Source organism: Brassica napus, chromosome C4, assembly GCF_020379485.1.
Source record: "Brassica napus cultivar Da-Ae chromosome C4, Da-Ae, whole genome shotgun sequence".
Lineage (NCBI taxonomy): Eukaryota > Viridiplantae > Streptophyta > Magnoliopsida > Brassicales > Brassicaceae > Brassica > Brassica napus.
In genome coordinates, this window is record NC_063447.1 from 61,318,712 (window position 1) to 61,344,634 (window position 25,923).

Genomic DNA, 25,923 nt, shown 5'->3' on the forward strand with positions numbered 1-25,923 from the left:
TCGTTATTTATTTGTTGTGCATACATTTTCTACATATTTTTTACATTAATGTAATGAGTGAGGTGTTAAAATGTTCAGTTTCGTGTTTCTTAAGATTGTTCGTTTTAACGTTATTTTTATATTTTGAAACATTCAAGTTTGAAAGACATTCTGGTGAGTTGGTCACGACATATATATATCGTTGCTTCAAACGCTGGAAAGTGAAAATAAGAACATGACAACACCTTTGCGATCTGATTGGCTTATTAGTTAATTGTGCTGTGGAGTTAGTCAGATAATCACTTTCGTTCAACTAATTTCCACCTGATTGTTTTTCTCGACATTGACTGTTGAACTATACATTTGTGAAAAACACCGATCGATGAAAGAAAATCAAATTAAAACAAATTTTGCTAGAAAATTACGAATCTAAAAATTTGAAATGAATTGATAATTTGATTAAAAAACTTAATCGAATATAGTTTGTATACTTTGTTAAACCAAAAACACATAAAAAAAAAACAGGAACTAGAATACTTGTGACAAAAGAAAAAGGACTAAAATACACGTAAAGTGGTTGTAAATTGGGCTTTGGATAAGTAATAGCTGAGCTGAGGCCCATTACTAAACGTATTTGTCCACGGGTTTTGTCACCGTCACTTTTTTTTGTAAATTGAAAAATATCTTACCAAAAAATGAAAATGAAAATCTATATATATAATTCTAGGTCAGAAAGTCGTTGATCCTGGTGCCGACACGTGTCCTTCATTTATTCTGGTGTACATTAGTTTGGGTTTCGTCTGCATTCATAGTCCTTATTTTACAAGCCCATCTATAGAGAGTGAGTCAATATATTCGAAACGCGTCGTTTTTTTGATTATATGGGTTAAACCCGTTTTTTCATCTCCTTCTGAAATTGCCGTCTTCTCCAATCCCTAATTTTGCAGCCGTCTATATGAGAATGTATCTGTAATGTTAATCGTCATTCAAACATGTCATAAAGAATCTTCTTTTAACTCTCTGCTACCGTCTCTCCCACTAAGTTGATTTTAATTACTATTTCCCACCACTACTTAGCAAATACCTTAATTCGCACATCTATAAATAAGGGATGAAGAACTCTCCAAATCTCATACTTTCACCGTATTATTTATACTACCCCTTTCAGAAAAGAGCTTCCAAAGATGGTAACCGCTCCAATCCTGCTTTCCATCTGAAGAGTGGCCGTGCCTCTAAGAAGGTTTTGACGAGGCTTTGGGAGGCAGAACGTCAAGAAATCTGGAGAACTCATGGGGTTTGACTTGCTCTTGATTAATGAAAAAGGTACACATATATCTACTTTTTCTTTATGCTCATATAGATATTTTTCTCTTTTTTTTTTGTAAAAACACTGAGATAATCTTGACCAACTTCTTCAAGCTTCTTACTGACAGTCGACGCTGCTACAAGGTTCAATTCCATCTCTGTCGACTGTAATAATATGTTTGTGAGGATGCTTCCACCCGTGATGAGGAAGAAATAAAGAGAGAGCCCCTGTGGTGGCTCTGTTCTTTAGCAGATCATGACGTCGTTCCATGTTTCGTAAGGAGTTTCATGAATTAGTTCTGAATTGTACATATATGACTTGATTTCAGTCGCTCTATCGTGGGATAATCGCGGTACCCCCACTCAGACTGAACCTAAAGTGTTTTTTTTTAATCAGGATCTTGGTTCTGCTAGCTTAGGAAAAAGGAAAATCGGGAACAGGGATTCTTAGATATGAGTTGAGTCCATGTTTAAGAAGATAATCGATCTGGGGAAGCCCCGATTAGTTTCAATCCTTACGGCGGGAATATGGAGAGATTATAAAGTCGCAACACCGTTCCCGTACCGAGATAAGCTTTTCAAGATTTAATACACTATAATAACTGGAAATAATTGTCAGCTGAAAAGATAGAGAAGTGTTTTTAGAAATAGATTAAAGTGCTTCACAGTTTCATGACCTGGTTTTGTACGTAAGAAGCCTTTAAATATGTATTTGATCACGAGCGAGTATTTTAGAAAGAGCTTCAATCGATTAGTAAAGGTCAAAACTTTCGTTGATCTTTAGGAACTTATTCACAAGTGAACAGAGTATCCTACCTGCCAAGTACGACATATGAGAGATTATTTATCATTTGATATAAAGATTGGTGTTAGTTAAATATTTTATTGTTTTGGTGAAGCAATATAGAATGTATTAGTTATTGATATCATATATTGTATGTTTTCTCTGTTTTACATCACAATACTCTACAATTTTAAATTGTTTCGAAAAGTATTTATAAGGAGGTTAATTAAGAATATAATGAGATTCTGAAAAATACAAACGTTAAAACACCACTAGCTATGTTTCTAATATATTAATCCAATCAAAATTAATCATTATCATATTCCGTTAGGGTATCGTATCGTGAAAAAATTTTGACTTTTATAAATGCATTCATTATTTGTTTCTAATATGTTTTGTTTCACCACTATTACGTTTCTCAAAACAATGGAATTCAACATCAACAAAACTGTCACAGCATGGGAAGAAATGTTTAAATGGAAGAATGAATTTGGAACCGATCGCATTATAAAGGTATGTAGGTAAGTAACTGATATTATATTTGGTCTTAGATGTTACAGAAAGGAGTATATAATAGCATGCCCAAGTTAATAAAGTTTTTGGCTTTATTGCTCGAAACAAGATTTCAGTTCAAAGAGTTGGTCAACATGGAATTTATGAAGATGGAAGGCCTATCTATATCGAATCATGGAATTTATGAAGATGGAAGGTCTATCTATATCGAGTGCCTAGGACAAGTCATCCCAGTAAGTTATGGGTATTACAACGAGGGGTACTTAAAGTATCATGTACATGAATTCGAAAAGCCTCTGCAACAGAAGCTTAACCAACGTTTATATATGCTTGGTAAAGTTCTTTAAGAACTTAACCAAAAAAATATATTGGTTTAAATTTCATTAACGTAAAGATACATTATCTTCTGTAACATTGAAATTTACTATAAGAGATTATTAATTTCACAGTAATATAATTTTAAAAAATCCTGCTTAAATGAACGAGTGTTACTTAATCCGAAAGTGTAGTACGACCTTGTCTTCTTCATATGGTTTATTTGATAAAAGTTTGGATGATATGGTTTATTTGATAAATGTTTTAATAAAATGTATGTATACTTAAATAATCAATTTTAGATTGTTATGTTATTTAACGAACTTTAGAAAACAAATTTTAAATTGATTCATTTTTCACATTATCTAAATCAATAGGTTTAAAAATGTATAAAAAAGTACCAACACACTCAAAAACAAATATATAAGAATGAAAATAATTCATAATTTATGTATTGAATTTCAACCGTAGTGACAAGTATTTTTATTTACTTGCTTTTATAATAAAAATATAGCAAACACTAAAAATGTAAAATAATTACATTAATGCAAAAAATAATTTTTTTAAATTAATTTATCAAACCTTTGATTTCTAATAAGACCAACAGAAACGATAGTAAAAACTAAAATTGTTTAAATTTTAGAGTAAACTGCATATTTTTACATGTACATGAAATTACAATATATCTTTTAGTTGATTTTCATTTGCTTAACAAAGATTAATATGTCATTTATTTTTCTGATAATTTTTTCCGGCTGCAAAAAAAAATATATAATTTTTTTGTAGTGTATCATACATATCTCTTTCAAATACAAACTTAAAACACAAACTATAAAATTATACAAAAAATACTAATCTAAATCATCAGTAAAATATATCCCGTCCGTAGGCCAAACTTAGTAAGCATATATTTAGATTTCCAAATTGTAAATTTGAATAGAATACTGTATTCCATTTGAGATTCAGGTATAAAACGTGCTGACAACAAAGTAATAATTGTGTTAGCCTACAAATTAAAAAGAAAAACGAAAATGAAGAAGAAACAGCTGTGATCTTAAATAGAGAGTGATTACTGATTAGGAGTCCTCCTTAATATTCTGCGAGTTAATCGCGCTGTCTTTATCATTTTTATTTCCACTTTTTACTCTCTTTTTTTATTAATTAATTAATTTTTATTTGTAATTGAATGTTCTCTTCTGGCTGGCTGGCTGGCTGTGTGTTCTCCTCTCTCTCTAGACCCGCAATTTTAGAGAGAGGATTGATTGATTGGGAAGGAAGAAGGATCACGATCTGCTATTGCCGCTTCTTCTTCTCAAGGCGATTAGATTCTTTGTCGAGTTTGCATTCCCGCAGGTACGATCCAGCTGTTTTGGAGATTAGATTTAATGTTTCCGTATCGGTTTCATCAGATCTGTGTGTGTTTTTCATTTTGAGCTTGATCGAATTGTGATTGAGAGTCTGCGTGGTTGTGATTTGATTTGCTTCTTATTATTCATTTGATTGAGCGAAAATTGGGAATCTGAACGAAGAAACAATCGATCAAGGCCACGTCATCTAGCTGATTGATTTATGCTTATGCCTCCATTATATGATTTGATGTCATTAGTCATTACTCTCTTGCGGTTTGTGTTATTTGATTCGTCGTTTCTTTTTTTTTTTTTTTTTTTTCGGTTTCTCTTCTTCTATCCTTTTTGTGGTGGTGATATATGACTTGTTTGATACAGTTGAGAGCAAAAAGGGTGAAGTTTTTGCAATTCGTAGAGGGCGCTTGTTTGTTTAAGAGCTACTTATTCCTGCTGGAACACATACCAAGATGAAGAAAGTCTTTGGTCAAACTGTCAGAGACCTGTAAGAACTATAATGCCCTGGAACTGGAACTGGAACTGAATGAATATTTACAAGGCTAATTGTTGTGTGGTTTATACTTTTTTTTTTATTAACCATGTTTTATTTTTTATAGCAAGAGAGAGGTCAACAAGAAAGTGCTTAAAGTGCCTGGAATAGAACAGAAGGTAAAAGGATACTCTTTGTAGCTTCTTCTCACTTTGAAATTCTGATCAAACTGAGATTCAGGAGCTCTTTGTGTTGATCAATTTCGTTACTTTTTTTTCATAAAACTAGAATTTATGAGTAGTTAAGCTTATCTTGGTTGCATTCCTCATCTGGTTATGGAATGCGAAGCGAGAAGTCCAACATAGTTTCATGTTGTTTCTCACCTCTTTTTATTCCTCTTCAGGTTCTAGATGCTACTAGCAATGAGCCATGGGGTCCTCACGGATCACTTCTTGCTGATCTTGCGCAAGCTTCCATAAATTAGTAACTACAACCACCTTTCAAATTTTCTATTTTGCTGTAGTTATGACATCACACAGGAATGACAAGATTGTTACTTCTTTTGCAGCCATGAATACCAGCTGATCATGGGGGTCCTTTGGAAACGACTTAGCGACACTGGAAAGAACTGGCGGCATGTCTACAAGGTAAGACTATATTTGGTGACTTATTCCCTGTTTATATTTTTGTAGCAGTGAATGATACAGTTTCCTTCTGCTTTACCTCTTCTGTCCACTTCAGGCTTTGACGGTTTTGGAGTACATGGTAGGCCATGGGTCAGAACGTGTCATAGACGAGATTCGAGAGCGTGCATATCAAATTTCGGTAATGACCACGCTGAGTGCATTACTTTAGAAATGTTCAGCATCAATAGAATCCTTCCATGCTATATCTCAGCGGTTGACTATCTTACACTATGTCCATTTTCCATGTGGCAGACATTATCCGATTTTCAGTATATTGACTCCGGTGGTAGAGATCAAGGAAGCAATGTTAGGAAGAAATCACAGAGCCTGGTGGCGTTGGTTAATGACAAAGAAAGAATAGCTGAGGTCAGAGAGAAGGCTTCAGCTAACAGAGACAAGTAAGTTTGCTTGTAATTGTATCTTCTGGTCGCTAGTGTCCTTGCAACTGTTATTATGCCTCCTATTAGTGTATCAATTTGTAGTTGGCATTTTAAGTATTAGCTCCTGACTTTTGAAAGTTATTCATTTCTGAGTGGTAAAAAGTTACACATATTTCAATTAAAAATGCCTGAGGAGCTGAACATATCAACCTGGCATTATTTTTACAACAGGTATCGCAGCTCAGCACCAGGTGGGATGTATAAGCCTTCAGGAGGATATGGTGACAAATATGATTACGGGTCCCGGGATGAAGAGCGAAGTAGTTATGGAAGAGAAAGAGAATATGGTTACAGGGATAATGATAGAAATAGCCGCGATGGAGATCGTCATTCCAGAGACTCTGAAGACCGGTATGGGAGAGATGGTAATAGGGAAGATGATTACAGAGGAAGGAGCAGAAGTGTTGATAACTTCCAAACTGGTTCGCGAGGTAGGAGTTCAGATAGGGAACGAACGTTTGAGGATGATGGCCATTCATCAAGGTATGTTGATCTGGAGTTTCAGCTTGCCTCTAAACTTGATCTTAAAAAGAAGGGAACAATTTTGAGATTTAATCAATACCACTGGATGATGTGAATAGTAGCTTAGCAGTAGTTGATGTCAAAAACCATGTTTCAGGCATCTTTTTAGCTTAGATCTACTTATACATTGAAACATTCCTCTTTATCGTGTAGGGGTAGTGGTGCTAGAGCTGATGACAATTCTCAGGATGGGAGGTAAATTATGATGTCTTTTGCTGAAGTTTGGGCCTTTTTCATATTGTATTAAGTTTTGTAGATTTATGTCAACTCATATCATCTTTCTTCGGGACAATATGACAGAGGGCAGCTCCAGAGGAAGTTTTCTGAACAAAATATTGGTGCTCCACCTAGTTATGAAGAAGCTGTCAGTGAACGGAGCCCTGTATATAGTGAAAGGTGATAATTCTCTACTATGCAGATTCAGAGCTACGTTGGTTTTATTGGTTCTGATGAATCTTTTTGTGCCAGGGATGGTGGGGAGACCCCACAAGTTGCTGCTCCGGGAGTTGCTTCTCCTCCTCCCCCACAAACTGCTTCTCCAGGAGCTGCTTCTCCTCCTCCCCCACAAGTTGCTGCTCCAGGGGCTGCTTCCCCTCCTGCTGGAAGCAACACAAACAATAATTCTGCTGCTTTTGCTAATGAATCTTCTCCTCAGAAATTTGAGGCCTTTGATGAATTTGATCCACGCGGTGCATTTTCAGGTACAGATGTCTCCAAGTGTACATTTCGTTAGCTCTCAGTTTGTTACATCTTCAAAGTTTTCTTTGCCTTTCAAACTCCTCTACTCCATAAAGATTAATTCTCATTTTTCGTTTGTTTATTATATTGTTATCCATAAAACTCCCTCCGTGTTCCGAGTGTAAGTCATGTGTTTTGTTTCTTTTCCAGCTGGCCCTCCAGCATATGCATCTGCAGACGGTGTTTCAGCTCCTCCAGCGGTTGCTTCTACATCTGCTCCTCCCACCTCAAACAGTGTAGAGATGGACTTACTTGGCTCACTTGCAGACGTATTCTCGTCAAATGCATTGGCCATCGTCCCGGCTGATTCTATGTCTGTTGAAACCAATGGACAAACAAATGCTCCATCGTTTTCTACATCTCAGCCATCAACTCAGGTATTGATACAGGGCTGACGCAGCTAGTTGTACTCGGAGATTTTGACTGTTTCTTAAGAGGATACCTTTTTTATTTGTACAATTTTGATTATTGAAAATTCTCTTTACATTGTACAGACATCTGATGACCCATTTGGTGACTCTCCTTTCAAAGCCTTCACTTCAACGGACACTGACTCAAACCCACAGCAGAGCTTTGGAGCTCCTTTCCAAGCAACACCACCAGCCTTCACCTCGGAGGCCTCACACCATGATACTGCTCAAAGCTTTGGCTTCGGGGACTCATTTTCCGCTGTTGCCAATCCCGCTGTTCAGAATGTGCAACCTCCATCAAACCCACAAGATTTTCCCCAAGATCAGTTTGACACATCTCAGAGTGAAATTGATATTCTAGCTGGCATTCTCCCACCATCTGGTCCTCCACCTTCACTCCCACAACAACCGGGTGCCTCAGGACCAACATCTCAGTTTCCTCCGAGCGGAAACAACATGTACGAGGGATATCATCCTCAGCCGGTATCCTCAGCTCCAAACATGCCTGGACAAACTCCATTTGGGCAAGCTGGTCCTCCAGCTTCACTTCCGCAACAACCGGGTGCCTCAGTAGCAACATCTCAGTTTCCTCCCAGTGGAAACAACATGTACGAGGGATACCATCCTCAGCCGGTATCTTCAGCTCCAAACATGCATGGACAAACTCCATTTGGGCAACAATATAACATGGTTCCTCCTCATTCACAAAATATGGGTGGAGCCACGCCGTATCACAGTGGAGGCTTCATGCACCAGCCTGGCTCATCCAGTTACAATCCTGGAGGAGTAACTTCGCACCCCACAAGCGAAAGCTTCCTTCCACGACCAGTTGCTGCCACTTCATCGAGCTCACAGACTCCTTACACTAACCCCAGTGGACCAGCTGGTCAGTTCATGGGACACCAGGGTCATGGGATGCCGCCTTCTCATGGTCTACAAAGAACTCAATCCGTGCCTGTTAATATGCAAGGGAACAACAATTTCATGGGAGACATGTTTGGACCAACAAGCTCCTTGACGTCATCATCCTCTCATCAAGATCTCACACCTTTAACAGGAGCGATTGAGATTGTTCCTCAGCCTCAGAAAAAGTTCGAGCCAAAGTCATCAGTCTGGGCAGACACGTTGAGCAGGGGGCTTGTTAACTTTAACATATCTGGACGTAAGTGAGAAAATAAAAAAAACAATAAACCCAGTTTGGAGCAAACTCTCTAACATCAGTTTTTGTTTGCTACTTATGTGCAGCTAAAACAAATCCACTGGCAGACATAGGAGTCGACTTTGAGGCGATCAACAGGAGAGAGAAGCGGCTAGAGAAACCGACAAACGCACCAGCACCAACGTCGACTATCAACATGGGTAAAGCAATGGGATCAGGCACTGGCTTAGGGCGTGCTGGTGCAAATTCTATGAGACCTCCAACAAATCCAATGGTAGCTTCTGGCATGCCCATGGGCGGGGTAATGAATGTTGGTGGTTATGGAGGTATGAACCAAAACCAACCTATGGGTATGGGAATGGGACCAGGCATGAACATGAACCAAAACCAACCCATGGGTATAGGAATGGGACCAGGGATGAACATGGGAGGAGGATATGGCCAAGGCTATCAGATGCAACCACAACACCAAGGGATGGTCCCTGGTCAGAACATGCCAGGCAACAACAACAACAACAACTATAATCCGATGATGGGTCAAGGCGGTTACAACCCTCAACAGTCCTATGGGGGTGGATACAGGTAAAGATGAAGCCAAACCATTACACATTAGACTCTCCACTTGTAAAATCAAGAACAGAGGACACTCTAACTCTGTTCTTCTCTCTCTCTCTCTCTCTCTGCTTGTTGTGAAATTTGTACTGGTGCGAGTGGCAGACCTCTCTCGGGTCTGTCCTTTTTGTTATATGCGTATTATAAATTTGATGTATACATTTTTTTTTTTTTTTTTTTTTTTTTTTTTTGGGTTTTCACGTATTGAATGTGTAAAAACATTTTCCCTTCACGGAACAAATAAAAATATTTCAGTTTCTTTCATTCCAAAAGGAGTTGGTATCACTTCCAGTGTCGTTAAAGTCTAACAGAAGTTTCCCTCCGACTTCATTTGCTGCTTCGTCCATTAATTGCTTGAGGTTCACGCCTCTTGTTGAAGCTACAAAACCTCAGGCTCTGAGATAAGATGTGACATTGTTGATTTACTCTTGGAGATGCAGATGATTCTTAGATTTAAGGACCGTTTTGATCAAAGTAAAGGGTATAACCAATCAAGTGAGGTGAAATGGCACAATGTGACCTCCATACTGTAATTTTTTTATTCTTGAAAATTTGTTGGTTTGGGTCTAAATTGGACAAATATAAAACTTAAGTGGCGTTTTTGGATGTTTTGAAGAACTAATGGACACCCGAGAAAATATAAAACTAAAACGCTTAACGACGTTAACTTAACGGTGACGTTTACTCGACGTGCCGAGTGGAGAGTCTTAACGGCGTTCGATCTCACAGTTATCTACTTCTCTCTTTGATTCTTGGCCTTGCTAAAAGTAAAAGCTGCTGCGAAGTTTCTCCTTCAAATCTGATAAGCTTCTTCTGGGTTTGATCCGATCAAAGGTAAGGTGCTGAATTTAGGGTTCAAGGTTTCTGCTTGATCGCCTGCATGCTCTGTTTTCTCTCACATTGAAGTTGAAATTTCGTTGTTTGTTTCAATTGAATCTGAGGGAGGTTCAAGCTTGTTAATCGATCGTACCCTTTTTCGAAATTTGGAATCTTTGATTGGTAGATGGAAGCTCTCACATTCAAGGGCTCTGTGATGGAAGCCATATCAGAAGCTAAAGGACAGAAGAAGCTTTTTGTTGTCTACATCTCTGGTAAAGTTTATCATACAGTGATCTTGTTTGTTCTTAAAGCTTGGATCTTTTATACTGAAAGTTGAATTTTCTTGGAATTTTTTTTTAAGGAGAGGATGAAGAGGAGTCGGATAAGTTGAACAAGTTGACATGGACTGATGCATCCGTAGGTTTCTATTTGCATTCTCAGTTATATTTGCAATCAAAGGTCATTGTTTCGTTCATAACATTTTCGTTACTACAGGTGGCTGAGTCGCTGTCCAAGTATTGTGTTTTATTGCATCTCCAAGCTGCAAGTGTTGACGCCACAAACTTCTCTGCTATATGTATCCTTTCTTTCTTTTTTTATGAGACAACTCTGTGTATAGTTTGTAAAGCTGTTTCTCTGGATTGTGTATAGTAAATGCTTAGTGTTTCAATCAACGTCCTGTAGAATCTGCCTCGTAAGTAGTACTGCATTCTACAAGTTTCTAGCTCTTGTGGTAGAGTAGATGATAGTTTATGAAGAATGGACCTAACTAGAGTCTAGGACTATAAATTTACCTATAATATTTTCCTGTGCTATCTATCAGTCTATTACTCTAGCTGGTTTATTCAACTATACCTTTGTGTGTGTGTGTGTAATGCAATTTCTTTTTTTTTTTTTGTTGATTTTATATGTATCCTTACATCAGTTTCTAGACCCATACTCTTCTGTTCCTTGTATAGCTGCCATTGGATTCAGTGGTACGCGAGTTTGGAAAAATGGTAAAAGATCATATGTATTTTTAGTCAAGAGTATATAGACAAGCAAACATGCTCAAAGTTTTGTTTTCTTTCCTTTTATTTTTCAGAGGGATTTATTCCTGCTGAAGATCTTGCATCCAGTTTAGAGAAGGCGTGGCTGGGACTTCATATCCAGGTACGTGCTTTATCTTTCACTTTTCACTTATGAGTTTGTGATGTTGTTTAATGGGTTGGACATTTATCATTTTTAGGAAACAACTGCAAGTATCTTTTCAGCAGCACTTGCATCACAAGTACCTACTTCTATCCCTTCTAATGTTGTCTTGCCTTCTGAAGAAGGCAGTACTTCAGATACAATGGCTGCATCTCAATCAACTGGAACAAGTCTCCAACCCTCAGAGAGAAAATCAACGGTGACATCTGCATCAACCAAAGAAAAGAATGATGGCACAGCTGCAATTAAGGTTTGTATCTCCACATTACTTTAGCCTTTGATGTTGTCTTACATGGTTCTTAAACAGGTCAAACAATCTGCTGAACCCAGTAATCAGCCAGCATCTTCTGTTCAGGCAGAAAAGGAACCCATTCGTCATGCAGCCCCAAGACCAGATGATGATATTACATCCAAATCTTCTACAGATAGAAAAAGGAAACAAGAAACGGTGATAAGCAAAGCTGAAAGGGATATTATTAATTTACCAAAATCTGTAGCTACAAAAGAGATTGTAAAGGCTAAGGATGAAGGAGGAGAGGATGGAGAAAGTTGGAAACCACCATCTGATGTTCACTTAAACATTCGTTTACCCGATGGTGCTAACCTTCAAGAGAAGTTTTCTGTAACAAGTACATTGAGAATGGTCAAGGACTATGTGAACATCAATCAAACAACAACCGAACTAGGTGGTGCTTATGATCTTGCTGTTCCTTACCCTCGTAAGGTTTATAGTGACCAAGATCTTGATAAGTCTCTGTCCGAGTTGGATTTGCTCGGTAGACAAGCACTTATAGTAGTTCCGAGGAAAAGAGCAACCGTATATCAAAGAGGACCATCTTACTCTGAGCCTAACAACAACACAGACACTAACAGTGGCGGTTACTTTGGTTATCTTAGAAGAGTACTCTCTTATGCAAACCCATTTTCATATTTTGGCGGTGCATCAAGCTCTGCTCCAGAACCTCGAGGCAGTATGGAGTACAGTGAGCTCATAAAACACCCTTTCTAATGCATCAGAGTCATGTAATTGCTTTAACTCTTTTTTTTTATATTCTGTCTCTAGTGCCGGTTGCGTCCAATGCAGAGGTGAGAAACAATGTGGCGCAAGCGGGCTCAGAAGGTAGGGGAAACGTTAGGAACAGGAGACCAACCACATCTAGGATTGGAAGTAACATCCACACGCTGAGACACGATGAAGAAGACGCTCCGTTTGGTGATGGAAACGCGTTTTGGAATGGGAACTCCACACAGTATGGCGGTGAAAGCGGTGGTGGAGACAGTAATGATAGACGATGAAATAAGACAGCTTGAGCTCTGTTTGGATCTAGTGCTGCAACAGAAACAGTTCTGAGTTACTGAACTCTTCTTATACTTTACTCTCTTATATGGTTGACCAGCTACAAAATGTTTCCTTATGTTTCTGTTTTATCAGTTATATTAAACTCAAAACTTAAAAGATAAATTCTATATAATGAAAATGAAAATCAATTTAAGAGAAATATAGAAAATATAAGACAAATTAAGCCCTATTTAAGATTTTTTTATTATTGTCTTTTTGGTTAATTTCGGTTGTAAAAATAAATTACAACCCCTACCTTAAAGAAATATGGTCATCTTGGACCTAGATTGTATAATCCTGCATTTGACATCACCTAAATGTATATATGTGATCAACTTGATAATTTTTTTGTATGTTTATACTTTATAGATGAACCCCATCAATGATAATTCATTTTAATAATCTGGGGAAAGATTAGTCTTATGCACTCTGATAAACCTCTTTGCCATTTAAAACACTCGAGTCCCCTTTTATCTGGTGGATTAAAAATTCCAACCATATATTGTGTTTCGTTTGATTATAAACTCAGCCAAAATTCTATTTGTAATTATCATCTTATAAGACTCTACATACATATCAGAAAGTCAAGGGTCAGAACCATATAGATATTATGTTTTAAGGATCAATATGCTCTTATAAGAAGTTTGAAACATTTCCTTTGAAAATAATAAAAGAAAATGTAATATTCTATTGTTGTTGCCACCTTTAGTTCATTAGCCACACGTTGCTCTTCTGTCTTTCTCCATGGCTTTTTCACGCCAAGAAAATCATTTCTCCCACGTCTATCTCTGCCCAAATCAGAAGAATAAATAAAGAGAGAGAGAGAGAGAGACATATTGCTTAAAAACAATATTATAATTGGCCAAAAATGGGATGTTAGTTCTATTCTTGATCAAATGCCTCTCTGTCGCTTCTTTTTTACGCTTTCTTTCTTTTCTTAGCTGTTGCTGTTTCTTTCTCTTCTCTCTTCCTTTTTATCTTTTGTGTTTTGTTCCTTGATCACAGCTCGTCTCCCTTTGTCCCTGTAGCCTCTCATTTTGATTCGTCCTCTCTGGTTTATTGCTCGTTGATCCTTTGTTTCTGTTTGCTTTTTTGCGTCATGGATCGTGATTTTCATCGTCGTGGTGGTCAAGTGGTAAACATCTTTCATCATTACATATATCTACATTTTGTTTTCAAATTGTATGATCATGTAAATAGTCTTAACTTTAAGGTCAATCTTGATCAATGCCCATTGTATTCATCTTTTACTATTTACGAAGTTGTTAACAAGTATCTTGGTGGGCAAGTCATGTCCTGTTGTTGCATAATCAAACCTAGGTTGTCTCTTCATCGTTGATGATGATGTTAGAGACAAATGTTGTTGATTTGATGAAAGAGGACCGTTGGAGATTTTTGGAAACTATAAGCATTTTAAGCAAAAATTTAATAATATTTTTAATACAATTTGGGGATCATACAATCTATGTATATATTAACTGTTAAGAAGTTGAGGTAAAAGCCAATGTTTCATTAGACTTTTCCCTTCCTCTATTTTCCTTTAGCATTAATCTAGAGCAGCTCATTGATTAGTGATGCTGATGTAACTTGCAGGCAAAGGATCGTTCACCGAGCAGCCGCTTTGTTCGGTTAGATAAACCGAGATCTGTAGACGATCTTGATATAGGCAAGAAAGGGAAGATGCGTAGGTGGTTGTGCTGTTCTTGTCATGTACAAGAATCTAACCACCCTAGAGTTGAACATAACCGATCCAGAACACCTCCTACTCGCCACTACGACTACGGTATCGATCTTTTCTTTACATTCTCTGAGAGATTTTAATCTGTATTTTAGGTTTGATTACTTTCTTGTTACACAAGCTAAGTACCCTTTGTTGATGTTATTGCTTGTGTAGGACGTAATGATAAGAAACCACCACCTCCTATGAAGCCTGCCGTGTTGAAGGAGCCTCCTCCCATTGATGTACCTACAATGTCACTGGCTGAGCTCAAAGAAAAGACGGAGAACTTTGGATCTAAGGCTTTGATTGGGGAAGGATCCTATGGAAGAGTGTACTATGCAAAGTTTAATGATGGGAAGGCAATGGCTGTGAAAAAGCTTGATAATGCATCTGAACCAGAGACAAACGTTGAGTTCTTGACTCAGGTCTCCAAGGTTTCAAGGCTGAACAATGACAACTTTGTTCAGCTTCTTGGTTATTGCGTTGAAGGCAATGTTCGTGTCCTTGCTTATGAGTTTGCAACAATGGGATCATTGCATGACATCTTACACGGTATGAAAGTCTTGTGATCAGACATCAATGTGTGGAGATTGATATGTTTGATGTTAAAACAGGAAGAAAGGGAGTTCAAGGAGCACAACCTGGTCCTACACTTGAGTGGATGCAACGAGTCAGAGTTGCAGTTGATGCAGCTAAAGGATTAGAGTACTTACACGAGAAAGTTCAACCTGCTGTTATACACAGAGATATTCGTTCTAGCAATGTGCTTCTCTTTGAAGACTTCAAAGCCAAGATTGCTGATTACAATCTTTCAAACCAAGCTCCTGATATGGCTGCTCGTCTTCATTCCACTAGAGTTTTGGGGACATTCGGTTATCACGCACCAGAGTAAGATAAGCTCAGAACGTTCTTGATTCTTTAGAAAGTTTAAAAGATTGTGACTCTATATGTTTTTGGGGTTTGCAGATACGCAATGACAGGACAGTTGACACAGAAGAGTGATGTTTACAGTTTTGGAGTTGTGCTTTTGGAGCTTCTAACCGGGAGAAAACCGGTTGATCATACAATGCCTCGTGGTCAACAAAGTCTTGTCACTTGGGTAAGTAACTTACTTAATATGAGCTTTTACTTTCTTGAACTAAACAAGACTCTTCTTGGCTATGTTTTCTTTAGGCTACTCCAAGGTTGAGTGAAGACAAAGTGAAGCAATGTGTTGATCCAAAACTCAAAGGAGAGTACCCTCCTAAAGCAGTTGCAAAGGTATAAAACCTAGAAACTTCATATTCATTTGAACATTACTTGAAGCTAAGATTTGTTTGTTTGATTGTAAACACAGCTTGCAGCAGTTGCAGCCTTGTGTGTGCAGTATGAATCAGAGTTTAGGCCAAACATGAGCATTGTAGTAAAAGCTCTTCAACCACTCTTGAGGTCTTCAGGAGCAGCTGCTCCTCCTCCCAACCCCCGCACTTGATTATTCTTCTTTGTGGTTCTTGCATATTGGATTCATTCATGGCTTCAAGGTTTCTTTTGTTTTCTCATTTTTCTATTTACAAATGGTTTATGTAAATGGAAGTTATTAAGGAAGAAATGGTGAGTAGAGGAACATGGATTTGTTGTGTTCAACGTTTTTGATGGATAATCATCTAAAAATTGTTTGTTCTTTTACTATTATAAGCTCTCATTCATGGAAGATAATCCGAATGTACACACTTATAACAAATATTTTTTGATTCAGTACTTTATACATAACGTGTCATGGTCAAGTTATTGAAGAGAAAAAGCTATGAGATAATGTATATAGTTATGTTATCTGGTTCTGCTTCAAGGGTTATGGTTAACCTCTTTTTGAATTATATCCTCATCAACATGTTCTACTATTATCTTAAATATAGATGACAACATATATTAACTAGCTATCTTAGTTAACTACATAGAGCTACATAAAAGACATTACTAAATCAATAAGCACTAAATCAATAAAAACCAAATATAATCATATGTAAGTGTTATTTTTCATTCGTGGTATCTGACTTTTATAAACAATATATTCATTTACAACACCTTTTTGTAGTTCAATGTTTTCAAAGAGAATTAAAACAAAAAAAGAGATGCAACAAAAATAAGAGAAAAGAAGAGGAAAGGAGCACTAACAAATTCAATGGTTGGTTCCATGTTAAAATATGTAAAAAATTTAAACCTTCTACACCTGATAAATTTGTAGAGGAACAGATTAATTATAGTGAAGAAGCTAGTGGACTGAAAATGAAATTTTTATTGACACTGATTTTTTTTTTTGATATATTCAAGCTTTTTTAATTGAATATGCGAAAAGCAGCCCTTTTTTTTTCCTTTAGCTTCTGGTCTTCCAAAACTCAAGACCGGCACTGGTTGGAGAGGATGAGTTTTTTTACTCTTACGGTGAGAGTTTTGTTTATCTTGGAAGAAGCGGCTCTCTGTCATCTGATTCAACACGGTGAGTAGTCTGCATAAACAGACAAAGAAAGACAAAATATGTTCAGCTCAAGTCAGAAAATTACAGGCAGGCCCGGCTCAAAAGAATTTTGGGCCCTTGGCAAAATAATCAAAAATTTTTTTTTTTACATAATTATATGATAACTTAAAAATTTCGGGCCTTATCTTCAATTTTTTTAAAAATATTGGGCCCCTTTTCAATACTATTTATGCAAAAAATCTTTTGGGCCCTAGGCCAATGCCCCTTTGCCCACCCTCCTGAGCCGGGCCTGATTACAGGAACTAGTTTTCACTTGATGGGAATGTGTATGTGTATGTGTATGTGTTGTTCACCTCTTCATTTGCTCCTGCTGCCATGTTGATGAATGAGTCTTTAGCCCTGGAGGAGATAACAGAGGAAGAAAAAGAAGTTAGACGGTGCAGATGAGTCTTCATTTACCATAGAAAGAATAATGATCTGTCATTGAACAACACACACCTATGACCATCCTTTGCATTAACTATTTCTAGGTTCCCGTTTTGTTGCTCGTCTTTCACTTTTGCAAGGGGTGAAAAGAACTGCATGAAGTATGAGTCAAATTAAACATTAAGAGATGGATGAAATAAGTTAACTGATACACCCGGGAGCGGTTTTCTATGTGATTACCTGATGCATTGAAATGAAAACTATAGAAATTCCCAGAAGAAAATTCATTGTTAACACATGTCCAAAAAGTGCTGCAGATGCTATGCCAGTAAATATTGTGGCAACCGTTGATGAATATTTCTTCAATATTGTATCTGAGACCATACAAAGACAACTTAGATAGATATCGATCAAAACAATATTACTGCAAGGTTTCTACTCATGTAAATTTTACATAAATTGGTGTTTTTTTTTTAACCTGCATATTTGAAGAAAAAGGAGGATAGAATCCCTTGTGCTGCGTTGTTCAGTATCAGAAACATGGTAGCCCTGGAATGTCCTTGTAGGATGTCAAAACTGCCAGGACCTGTTTGAGAGTGCTAGAACTGTTAGCTAACAGGGTTTCAACATTTATCATATTTTTCTCTGCTGTGTTACTTACAAGACCCATACCTTTATATATAACAGTTGCTAGTATTCCAAGGAAGTTGAATATTGCACCATAACCATAGAGGAACAAGTTCTGCACCACAAAAATTAATGTTTTACATTCAGAAGACAACATATACATACACAAGCTGTGATGGTCATGACCTTTCTAGTGATGTCTCTCACAGTTAATGACACAGTATAATATATAGTTTCACCACAAGCCTTCCAATGTTACTAGAATTCTCTGCTGCTATATGGAAAAATAAGCTATGTGGCAACGCTTAGCTAACCTGGAGATAAATGCTGGTGTCATACTGGCTCTTCAGAGCATACTCGTTGTAGACAGATGCAAAGGATGGGACAGTAACCTGCAAGATGCAAAGATTATGTGAATGGAAATCACTTGCATACAAAAAATTTCAAGAAAAGCAAATGGAAGCAGCAAAAAGTGTGACTTACAAAGATAAAGGTACAGATGTATGCACCCATAGCAACTGGGACAGCCATAGTAGTAGCACCTTCAGGAAGAGAACGCAGCTGATTTACACTAATCCCTATCAGCAACAGAGCAAGTGCTTCCCACTACAACAGAAAGCCAAAACAAACTCAATTCCATGAGGTACTGAAAATCAAAAAGAAATGTAAGTAATAATGTCTGATACCATAAAAATCACGCCAAAAATTATTGAACCTGACCTGTATGATGGAGAACCGTCGCTTCATTATCATCTTCAGTAGTACAGCAATTACCAGAACCTTTAGATTGCTGAGCATCTTCACAGTAGCAGGATTGAAATATAGCTGTCACATCAGAAAAGTGAATTTCTGTGTGAAACTAAAGTATAATAAAAAATAGAACCAAATAGTAGCGGAGAAGGCTAAGATAAATACAACAGCAGTGCATGATGTAATTAACTTCTAAGCTATTGTTCAGTGCATATTATACAGCAGACTCAAAAAATATCTATCACTAGAAAGCAAACAAGAAGCAGCGTGTACCTGCATTGTGAACTTAAGATAGTTATTAATGGCATACAACCCTGCTGGAACAGCGAGAAGCACATTGTTCCTAGCCGCCTGCGAAAATAAGAGCTACTGTTATTATTAAATAGTAAGCAATTAAAACTCAGAAGTTTTGAGTATTAAATAAAATCTTAGTGATCAAATAATATCCACATTTCAAACTATTAACATACACAAAGATTATAAGACACTGAGAGCCCAAGAAACTAAACTCTAAATCTGAGACTATGCCACACCACCATCCTAGTACAGAATCTTTTGATATATAGCAATCTGTTAATTGACAACAAAGAGGTTACCTGGACAAATGTGGAAAAAGATAGTAAAGGCTTCTCTCCAACTTTTTGGTGCCTGGCCTACAATATTACCACAAACACTTAGGTAACTGTTCAAGTTCTAAATTTTTTACACAGTTAAGAAAAAGTACACTTGATGTAAAAAGGATGTTTTTTAAAAAAAAATTAATTTTAACATTCAATTCAAAAAAAAAAAAAAACTGTTCTAGTGCAGAAGAAAGATCTAGCAGCTAGTTCTAGATCCAAGAAATGAAATTAAAATGAGCCAAAAAAATAGAAATGATATTTCAAAAGAGCTGAAGGTGATTCAGAAACGTTACCTGGATCAGAAGCATGACAACTGCAAACATAACCTTTGCGATCTCCGTCAAAAAGTTGACGCTAATAGGACTGAAGTTGAACTTTCCATCCACTTTAGACATGTACACTAACACTGGCTGTAACCACATAACAAAACCTTTTTTAAATAAATTTGAACAACAACTAATCAGAGATGTAAACATTACCTGTAGACCAACAAGCATGCAGTCACCGACCACCAAAAAGACATTGAGAGCTCGTTGTTTAGAGGAAACTCTAATCTTGCGGTTGTCATAAGCCCTCGCTATAGCTTTGATACTCCTTGAACGACACACGCTGCACTCAGCCATCCCGTTCTTCATCAGCCTTTCCCCCCCAAAGCTGACGATTCTAGCCTGAGAGCTAAACCTGCAAACACAAAACAAAACAAAACAAGTAACAGTGATCTCAGCCATCAGATCTCAGTATTCACGATAGATCTCAAGACCCATAAGATAAAAATGTAAGCTTGGCAGCAGAATCAAGCATAAACGTTGTGTCGACATTGTAAAGATCACATTTTTATCAGCTCCGGTGAAGAAAAACAGAGACCAGATCGATCAAACTAACCTCAATGGACCACTGAGATCAGCTCAACAAGTGCATTCACAAGCCCAAAACCTTGTAGAATTGGATACTCTCTCTCTCTCTCTCTCTCTATCTCAATGAGATCTAAATTACAGAAACTCAGAAGAATCTAAAGAACTCTCCTTTAGCTTCAGCTTAAGATGCGAAGAATATACAGAGAGAGAGGGAGATGAGGAGGAAGGTGAATCCGTCGGTTGATTGATTGGAAGTGCGTTCTTATTCTCTCGCACGTTTTATTGCGTTTCTTTGGAGGAACCAAAAAAAAAACAGAACAGCCATTGGCTGTTTCTTTCTACGGTGACGGTTGGTGATTGTGACAGACCAATAAGATTTGAGTAAGAGTGGTGGTGAAGGTTTAGTTAAGGTGACGTGTCACGCGGGTGATGGAGGGTTTGAATCGGTTATCGTAACTATTTGTATCCAAGTTCTGGCTTTTTTTGGTCAAATGTTTCTTTCGCTTGGACTTGTTAGTAATTATTTAAATAGTAGTTCATCATTTTGTTTTTAAGTTTTTTTATTTAATTGATTTTGTTGTTGTTGTAGGAGATACCTAATTACAGGAGTTCTTAAGTTAATTTAAGGACTTGAAGGTTAATATGAACTGAGAGATTCATAACTATGCTCCAATTCGTGGGTTGGTTTAATCAAAGCTTAATTTGGAGCAAATAAATTGAAAAATCAAGCTTAGGTTGAGAAACTAGTAGCGTCTAATAATTAACACGAGAATTAAAGTTTATTATTTTGTGTTGAAGGAGAGAATGCATGCCTAACAAATCAATAACGTGACACCTACGGCATCATATATATTTCTTTCCCTATAAGTATAAACCTAGATACACACAATTTGCATGCATTTCCTTGTAGACTTGTAGCTATGGACACAATTTAAGGCATATACACCATGAATGTATCCACTCTTCACACTTTATAAATGATGCTTTTTTTTTGTTGCTAAAAACTTTATAAATGATGCTTGCAATTGTAAATGAATATTTTTGTTAAAATTGTAAAATGAAGATTCATGAGAGCGTTACGTACAATGTTGGTCATATTATTTTTGTTCAACCACAACAATCATTTAGTACAAAATACACATACAAAAAAAGTTGGCGAATTGTTTTGTGAAACCTAGATATTTGTTGCTTTTTCAGAAAATAATCATTGTCAGCAATAATATATATATATTTTTGATAAAATAAATTTTTTCTTTTATCAATTGTATATAAATTTAAATGATGATATTCAACAATTCGTGTACAATTACACTGATTATCATCAATCCTGTATTGACAGAACCGACTAAATTAAGAAAAACCAAAATAACCGAACTTGACCAGGTCAGAATAATTGATTAAGCCTGTAATCACAATTAACAATTTCAAATGAAATAAAATTAAATGATTTAAGAAAATTAAACACGAAGGACTGCTGTGTCCGTCATTCATCGGAGCCCAGAAGAAGCAGAAAGCCGCGAGTTGCGCGATAGAGAGAGAGAGAGAGAGAGAGAGAGACAAGAGCCTGATACAGAATTGAGATTAAACCGATGTTCCTTTCTCCACCACAGTTTTAAACCAAACCAGGTACTTACTTCTCCGTCATCAGCCACTGATTCATACGAAAAAGAAGCTCCTTTCCCCCCCAATTCGATTTGAGTAGGGTTTACGAATCAATCTATCCCCAGTTCGATTGAATTCGATAAAAGACCACGACTTTATTCGAATTCATCTCGTTTCCTTGGTGGGTTTGTTTAAAAGCATCCATCTTTGGAGACGAATTCAACAATGGTGGAATTTGCTTTTTTCAACAGTCTTGGTCTGAGAAGCATATGGCCTTTCTCACTACTCACCAATGACATTAAAGAATCAAAGGAGATTGTTCAGAGACTCTCACTCCCCTCGAGCACCAAGAACTTCATCTTCGCCATCACAGTCCCTGAGCACGACTCAACCATCTACATCCTCTCTGCACAAAACCTCTCTCAGAGATCCGCCACCGACGCTGAGTCTCTCATCCGCGAGCTCCGCCCCGACGCTGTAGTCGCTCAAGTGAACAAATCAGCTCTCGGAGAAGCTCAGGTCGAGGAGAGCGTGAGCGACTCCATCCCGACATCAGCGTTTAGAGTTCTCAAGCAGTGTTTTGTGGATAAGGTTAACAAGGAGAAGTACGAGAGCGTTGCCGGGATCTTGGTCCTGAGGGAGATCTTCGGGACTAGCTTTAACGGACACGTGTTGGCTGCTAAGAGAGCTGCTTCCGAGGTTGGTTGTTCGTTCATGGTGCTTGAGTCTCCTTTTGTTAACATAGCTGCTATTGAAGGCTCTTATGAAGAGAGTGATACATTAGGGAAGGTGCAAGGTTTAGCTAATAGTATTATACCACAAAGCTCTCCCTCTGCTGTGTTGTCAGGTTCTAGAAGGTTTCTGATAACTAATGATGTTCAGTCACAGATGCTGAAGCTCTTATCCTCTCATATCACTCAGCTTAGTAAAGAGATTAGCCCGTTAAGTTGCGTTGCCAATGGAGTTTCTCATGAGGTTCCACCGTTTGCTGAGTCTATCTACTCTCTACTTGTGGATCTTCGTGACATATTTAATGATCTGCCATCTATTAGGAAAGCTTTAGCCAGCGCTAGAAAGATGTTATCCGATGTAGACAGAGGCGAATCCATGGATACAGATGTTCTTTCCGAAGTTTACCTATTCCAGATCGCGGTCGAAGGTCTGAGAATCGCTCTGAACAATGCTGGTCGGCTACCGATCAAGAACCGAGCCGAAGCTCGGTTTGAAAGTCTCTCTTCCGAGGATAAGTCTTACGCGCTGATGGCGGATCTTCTCCGCAGCCAGGCTAAGAGGTTTAAGAACATAGTGGCGGTGGTGGATGCGAGTAACCTCGCGGGGCTTAGGCAGCATTGGAGGACTAGTGTTCCTCAAGAGGTTAAAGATCTGTCTGAGCATATGGTACAGGACTTTGATAGCGACGACGAGAGTGGTAATGACTCAAAGCTGAAACGGTTGTTATCTGATAAACCGGTTGTAGCGGTTGGTGCAGGAGCTACTGCTATTTGGGGAGCTTCATCACTCTCCAAGGCCATCTCTGCTTCTCCTCTCTTCAAGATTGTAACTTTCAAAGTCCCAGCTTCGTTGAACCTCTTCTTGACGCATACCCACAAGGCAGTGACTTATGCGTTTACCAAAGTGGCTTATCCTTCTAAAGTGATGGCTCCTGGCTTTGCTAGCTCCGGGGCCAAATCAACTTCTTTGGCGAAAGCTTCTTTATCAGCTGAGAAGATCAGAGCAGTGACGCATAGTATTATAGCTTCAGCTGAGAAGACGAGCTTCTCTGCAATGAGAGCTGCGTTCTATGAGATAATGAGGAAAAGAAGAGCAAAACCTATTGGTGCCTTGCCATTGGCAACGTTTGGAGCCAGTCTTTCAACTTGTGCGGGACTGCTTCTCTATGGAGATGGGATAGAATGTGCAGCTGTGTCTCTTCCTTCAGCTCCTTCCATTGCGAAATTGGGTCGAGGGATTCAAAACTTGCGTGAGGCGTCTCTGGAAGTGAGGAGTAGAGAAAGCAACAGGATACACAATGCAATCGAGGCTCTTAGGCAAAAGCTGAAGAAGTTCAGACTTCAATGAAGAAGAGAGTTTTGACTTGCGTTAAAATATTTTCTTTTAGCTACTGCTATGTATATATTTACATGTCCTCTCTTTTGTAGATGCATGTTTCTTGTTGGAGTACACTGGTTTGGTTTGAATATACTTAGAACAACTATAAATTAATATTCGATAAATTAATAATTTCTATAAATTAATAAATTTCGTTGGTTCCATTGGACCGGTTCATAATTTGATATAAATCGATAAAATAATAAGATAATATTTTTTTTAGAAAATTTTATGTAAATACATAGTTCCATTAAAATTATAAATTAATAATTTATATGTATACATATTTATATAAATAACAAGCTATTATTATATTGTTTGTTTTATATTTACAATGAAATTATCTTTATATTTTTTCAACACTTCATATACTTCTGATGAGATTTAGTAATATTATATCTTAAATCACATTTAAATTTTATGTAATATATATTAATATAAATGTCAAATTAAAAAAAAAATAACAATCAATGTGTATACACTAAAATCAAATATTATATTAGAATAAATAAATCTTAAAATAAGAAACTTAAAATAAAGAAATTTTTATAAATTAATATATCTATAAATCTACATTATAATCTACGTTATAATAGGACAGTTGCATCACTCCTGATGCGACACGTCAGCGATATGTGGGTCCCACTTTTAAAAAGTGTGAAAAAAGTGTCAAGTCTGTGGCTCGAACCCGGGTTATTGAGATCTAAACAACAACATTTATACCACTGAGCTAAACGATTCTTTGTACATTGATGGCTAAAACAAATATATATTTACGAAGGTCGGAAGCCTTTGCTTCTTCGGTTTTCTCTGTGGGATCCACACTTATTTATTTTATCTAATGATTTAATAAATACTTTATAACTCACGTTTTGAAATGGGATTCGTTAAAAAAAACCCAATAAATCTCTTTGGTCTGTAAGCGTTTTCTTCAATGGAAGTTTAGGGCTTTCAATTTTTAATCATCGGTTCATGACTCATCTAAGAAACACAGATTGACTCTTTGAGTTTCATGAATCAGTATTTCTTCTTTAGTCTCTACATCTCTCTATCTTTAATAAATTCATCATCGGTTCTTTTATTTTGCCTGATAAATCATGATTGTGTGGTTTTAATTTTCTTTGGTCATCCTTAGCTTGCACCCTTTGATCTAACCAAGAAGAAGAAGAAGACATTTGTCGTTCAGGATGCCATCGAGGACACAGCTGAGTCACACGGGAGACATACTATCTGTTGCCTGATTGTTCAAGAAGAGTTTATGTGCTGTGAAACATATTTGTTTCTTTTCATCAGTTGCTTTGTTTAATATTTTTTCCTGCAAATAATGATGGCTTTGACAGTTCATTTACGGGAGCCAAGAAGTAAAAGAGGAAGAAGCCAGTGAGTGTTTGACATTTTATGTCTTCCTGAGTTTTTTTTTCATTCATTAAACTTGGATTTTGAAGATTATGTGCCTCACATTCTTTTTATTTTGATGGTTGTTAGGTTGAATGAAGATCATTGAATAAATAAAATGTTGATGCTCCTGAAGATTTGGAGGGTACTTTATATTTCTTTCCCTGATAATTCTATCGACATAAATTTGAACCTTACAGAGGGTATATTGCAGAGCATCCTAATGATGAGGAAGAGGTGGAGGGAATTGATCTTCACCAGCAACGTTACCCGTGGGAGGGAAGTGACATGGATTACTTATACGACGAGGTAAGCAAATCATTAGATGGTTTGCGGTCCATCTTTGAGAGCCGTTGATTATAAGTGTCTATCGTTTTGAAGTTGTACGACACTAAGATGTAAAGAATTACTAATCACGATTACCTTACTAGCAGAGTTTTTTTGCACAGCTATTGTCAATGGAATTAACACTGGAAATTGATGGTGCTATATTTCATGTTTCAAATGCTAACGCAAGCTCCAATGTTGATTCTCAGCTTTAACATGCCAAAATCACAATGCAGTGGGTGTTGTAAGGTAATTCAGTAGGCACAAATGTTCAGTTAAAAAAAATTCTAAACTGTATTTATGCATCAAACTTATCATCCATAACATAATAATATGTTTTTTCTGTGCTAGGAACCGTTTGTAAATAAATGTCTCGGATTTATATGACTGCTTAGT

At 37.2% G+C, this 25,923-nt stretch overlaps 5 protein-coding genes across 9 annotated transcripts; 4 read left to right on the forward strand and 1 right to left on the reverse strand.

Moving 5' to 3' along the window:
• Nucleotides 1-4,059: 4,059 nt before the first annotated feature.
• LOC106391856 (clathrin interactor EPSIN 2) lies at nucleotides 4,060-9,470 on the forward strand. Of its 2 annotated transcripts, XM_022718532.2 has the most exons (15): nucleotides 4,060-4,249; nucleotides 4,621-4,744; nucleotides 4,857-4,908; nucleotides 5,133-5,212; nucleotides 5,298-5,376; nucleotides 5,471-5,554; nucleotides 5,668-5,813; nucleotides 6,027-6,338; nucleotides 6,531-6,572; nucleotides 6,678-6,773; nucleotides 6,846-7,078; nucleotides 7,266-7,492; nucleotides 7,610-8,005; nucleotides 8,171-8,687; nucleotides 8,771-9,470. In XM_022718532.2, the coding sequence occupies exons 2-15, from the start codon at nucleotides 4,710-4,712 to the stop codon at nucleotides 9,268-9,270; spliced, it is 2,799 nt and encodes a 932-aa protein (XP_022574253.1). In that variant the 5' UTR covers nucleotides 4,060-4,249; nucleotides 4,621-4,709; the 3' UTR covers nucleotides 9,271-9,470. The 2 variants fall into 2 exon arrangements, with proteins under 2 accessions (XP_022574253.1, XP_013688037.1); XM_013832583.3 differs by having other exon boundaries at nucleotides 7,610-8,687.
• Nucleotides 9,471-9,964: 494 nt separating this feature from the next.
• Nucleotides 9,965-12,805, forward strand: LOC111205543 (plant UBX domain-containing protein 11). Of its 4 annotated transcripts, none has more exons than XM_048755253.1 (9): nucleotides 9,965-10,130; nucleotides 10,300-10,387; nucleotides 10,477-10,532; nucleotides 10,611-10,692; nucleotides 11,048-11,092; nucleotides 11,200-11,267; nucleotides 11,344-11,556; nucleotides 11,614-12,289; nucleotides 12,370-12,805. In XM_048755253.1, exons 2-9 carry the CDS (start codon nucleotides 10,300-10,302, stop codon nucleotides 12,600-12,602), a joined length of 1,461 nt encoding a protein of 486 aa, XP_048611210.1. In that variant the 5' UTR covers nucleotides 9,965-10,130; the 3' UTR covers nucleotides 12,603-12,805. The 4 variants fall into 4 exon arrangements, with proteins under 4 accessions (XP_048611210.1, XP_048611209.1, XP_048611211.1 ...); XM_048755252.1 differs by having other exon boundaries at nucleotides 10,480-10,532; nucleotides 11,048-11,113; XM_048755254.1 differs by having other exon boundaries at nucleotides 10,480-10,532.
• A 723-nt stretch (nucleotides 12,806-13,528) lies between these two features.
• LOC125585702 (PTI1-like tyrosine-protein kinase 3) lies at nucleotides 13,529-16,031 on the forward strand. Its single transcript, XM_048755255.1, has 7 exons — nucleotides 13,529-13,780; nucleotides 14,239-14,428; nucleotides 14,540-14,917; nucleotides 14,980-15,253; nucleotides 15,332-15,464; nucleotides 15,539-15,625; nucleotides 15,702-16,031. Exons 1-7 carry the CDS (start codon nucleotides 13,745-13,747, stop codon nucleotides 15,834-15,836), a joined length of 1,233 nt encoding a protein of 410 aa, XP_048611212.1. The 5' UTR covers nucleotides 13,529-13,744; the 3' UTR covers nucleotides 15,837-16,031.
• Nucleotides 16,032-16,512: 481 nt separating this feature from the next.
• On the reverse strand, nucleotides 16,513-20,383 carry LOC106391854 (CMP-sialic acid transporter 2-like). The gene is made up of 14 exons (XM_013832578.3): nucleotides 20,123-20,383; nucleotides 19,720-19,921; nucleotides 19,534-19,650; nucleotides 19,217-19,273; nucleotides 18,894-18,971; nucleotides 18,591-18,695; nucleotides 18,354-18,476; nucleotides 18,185-18,262; nucleotides 17,916-17,985; nucleotides 17,722-17,829; nucleotides 17,484-17,617; nucleotides 17,316-17,395; nucleotides 17,171-17,216; nucleotides 16,513-16,847 (listed from the first exon to the last, which is right to left on the reverse strand). The coding sequence occupies exons 2-14, from the start codon at nucleotides 19,873-19,875 to the stop codon at nucleotides 16,797-16,799; spliced, it is 1,203 nt and encodes a 400-aa protein (XP_013688032.1). The 5' UTR covers nucleotides 19,876-19,921; nucleotides 20,123-20,383; the 3' UTR covers nucleotides 16,513-16,796.
• Nucleotides 20,384-21,548: 1,165 nt separating this feature from the next.
• On the forward strand, nucleotides 21,549-23,969 carry LOC106391852. Its single transcript, XM_013832577.3, has one exon. The coding sequence runs from the start codon at nucleotides 21,922-21,924 to the stop codon at nucleotides 23,773-23,775; it is 1,854 nt and encodes a 617-aa protein (XP_013688031.1). The 5' UTR covers nucleotides 21,549-21,921; the 3' UTR covers nucleotides 23,776-23,969.
• The last annotated feature ends 1,954 nt before the right edge of the window (nucleotides 23,970-25,923 follow it).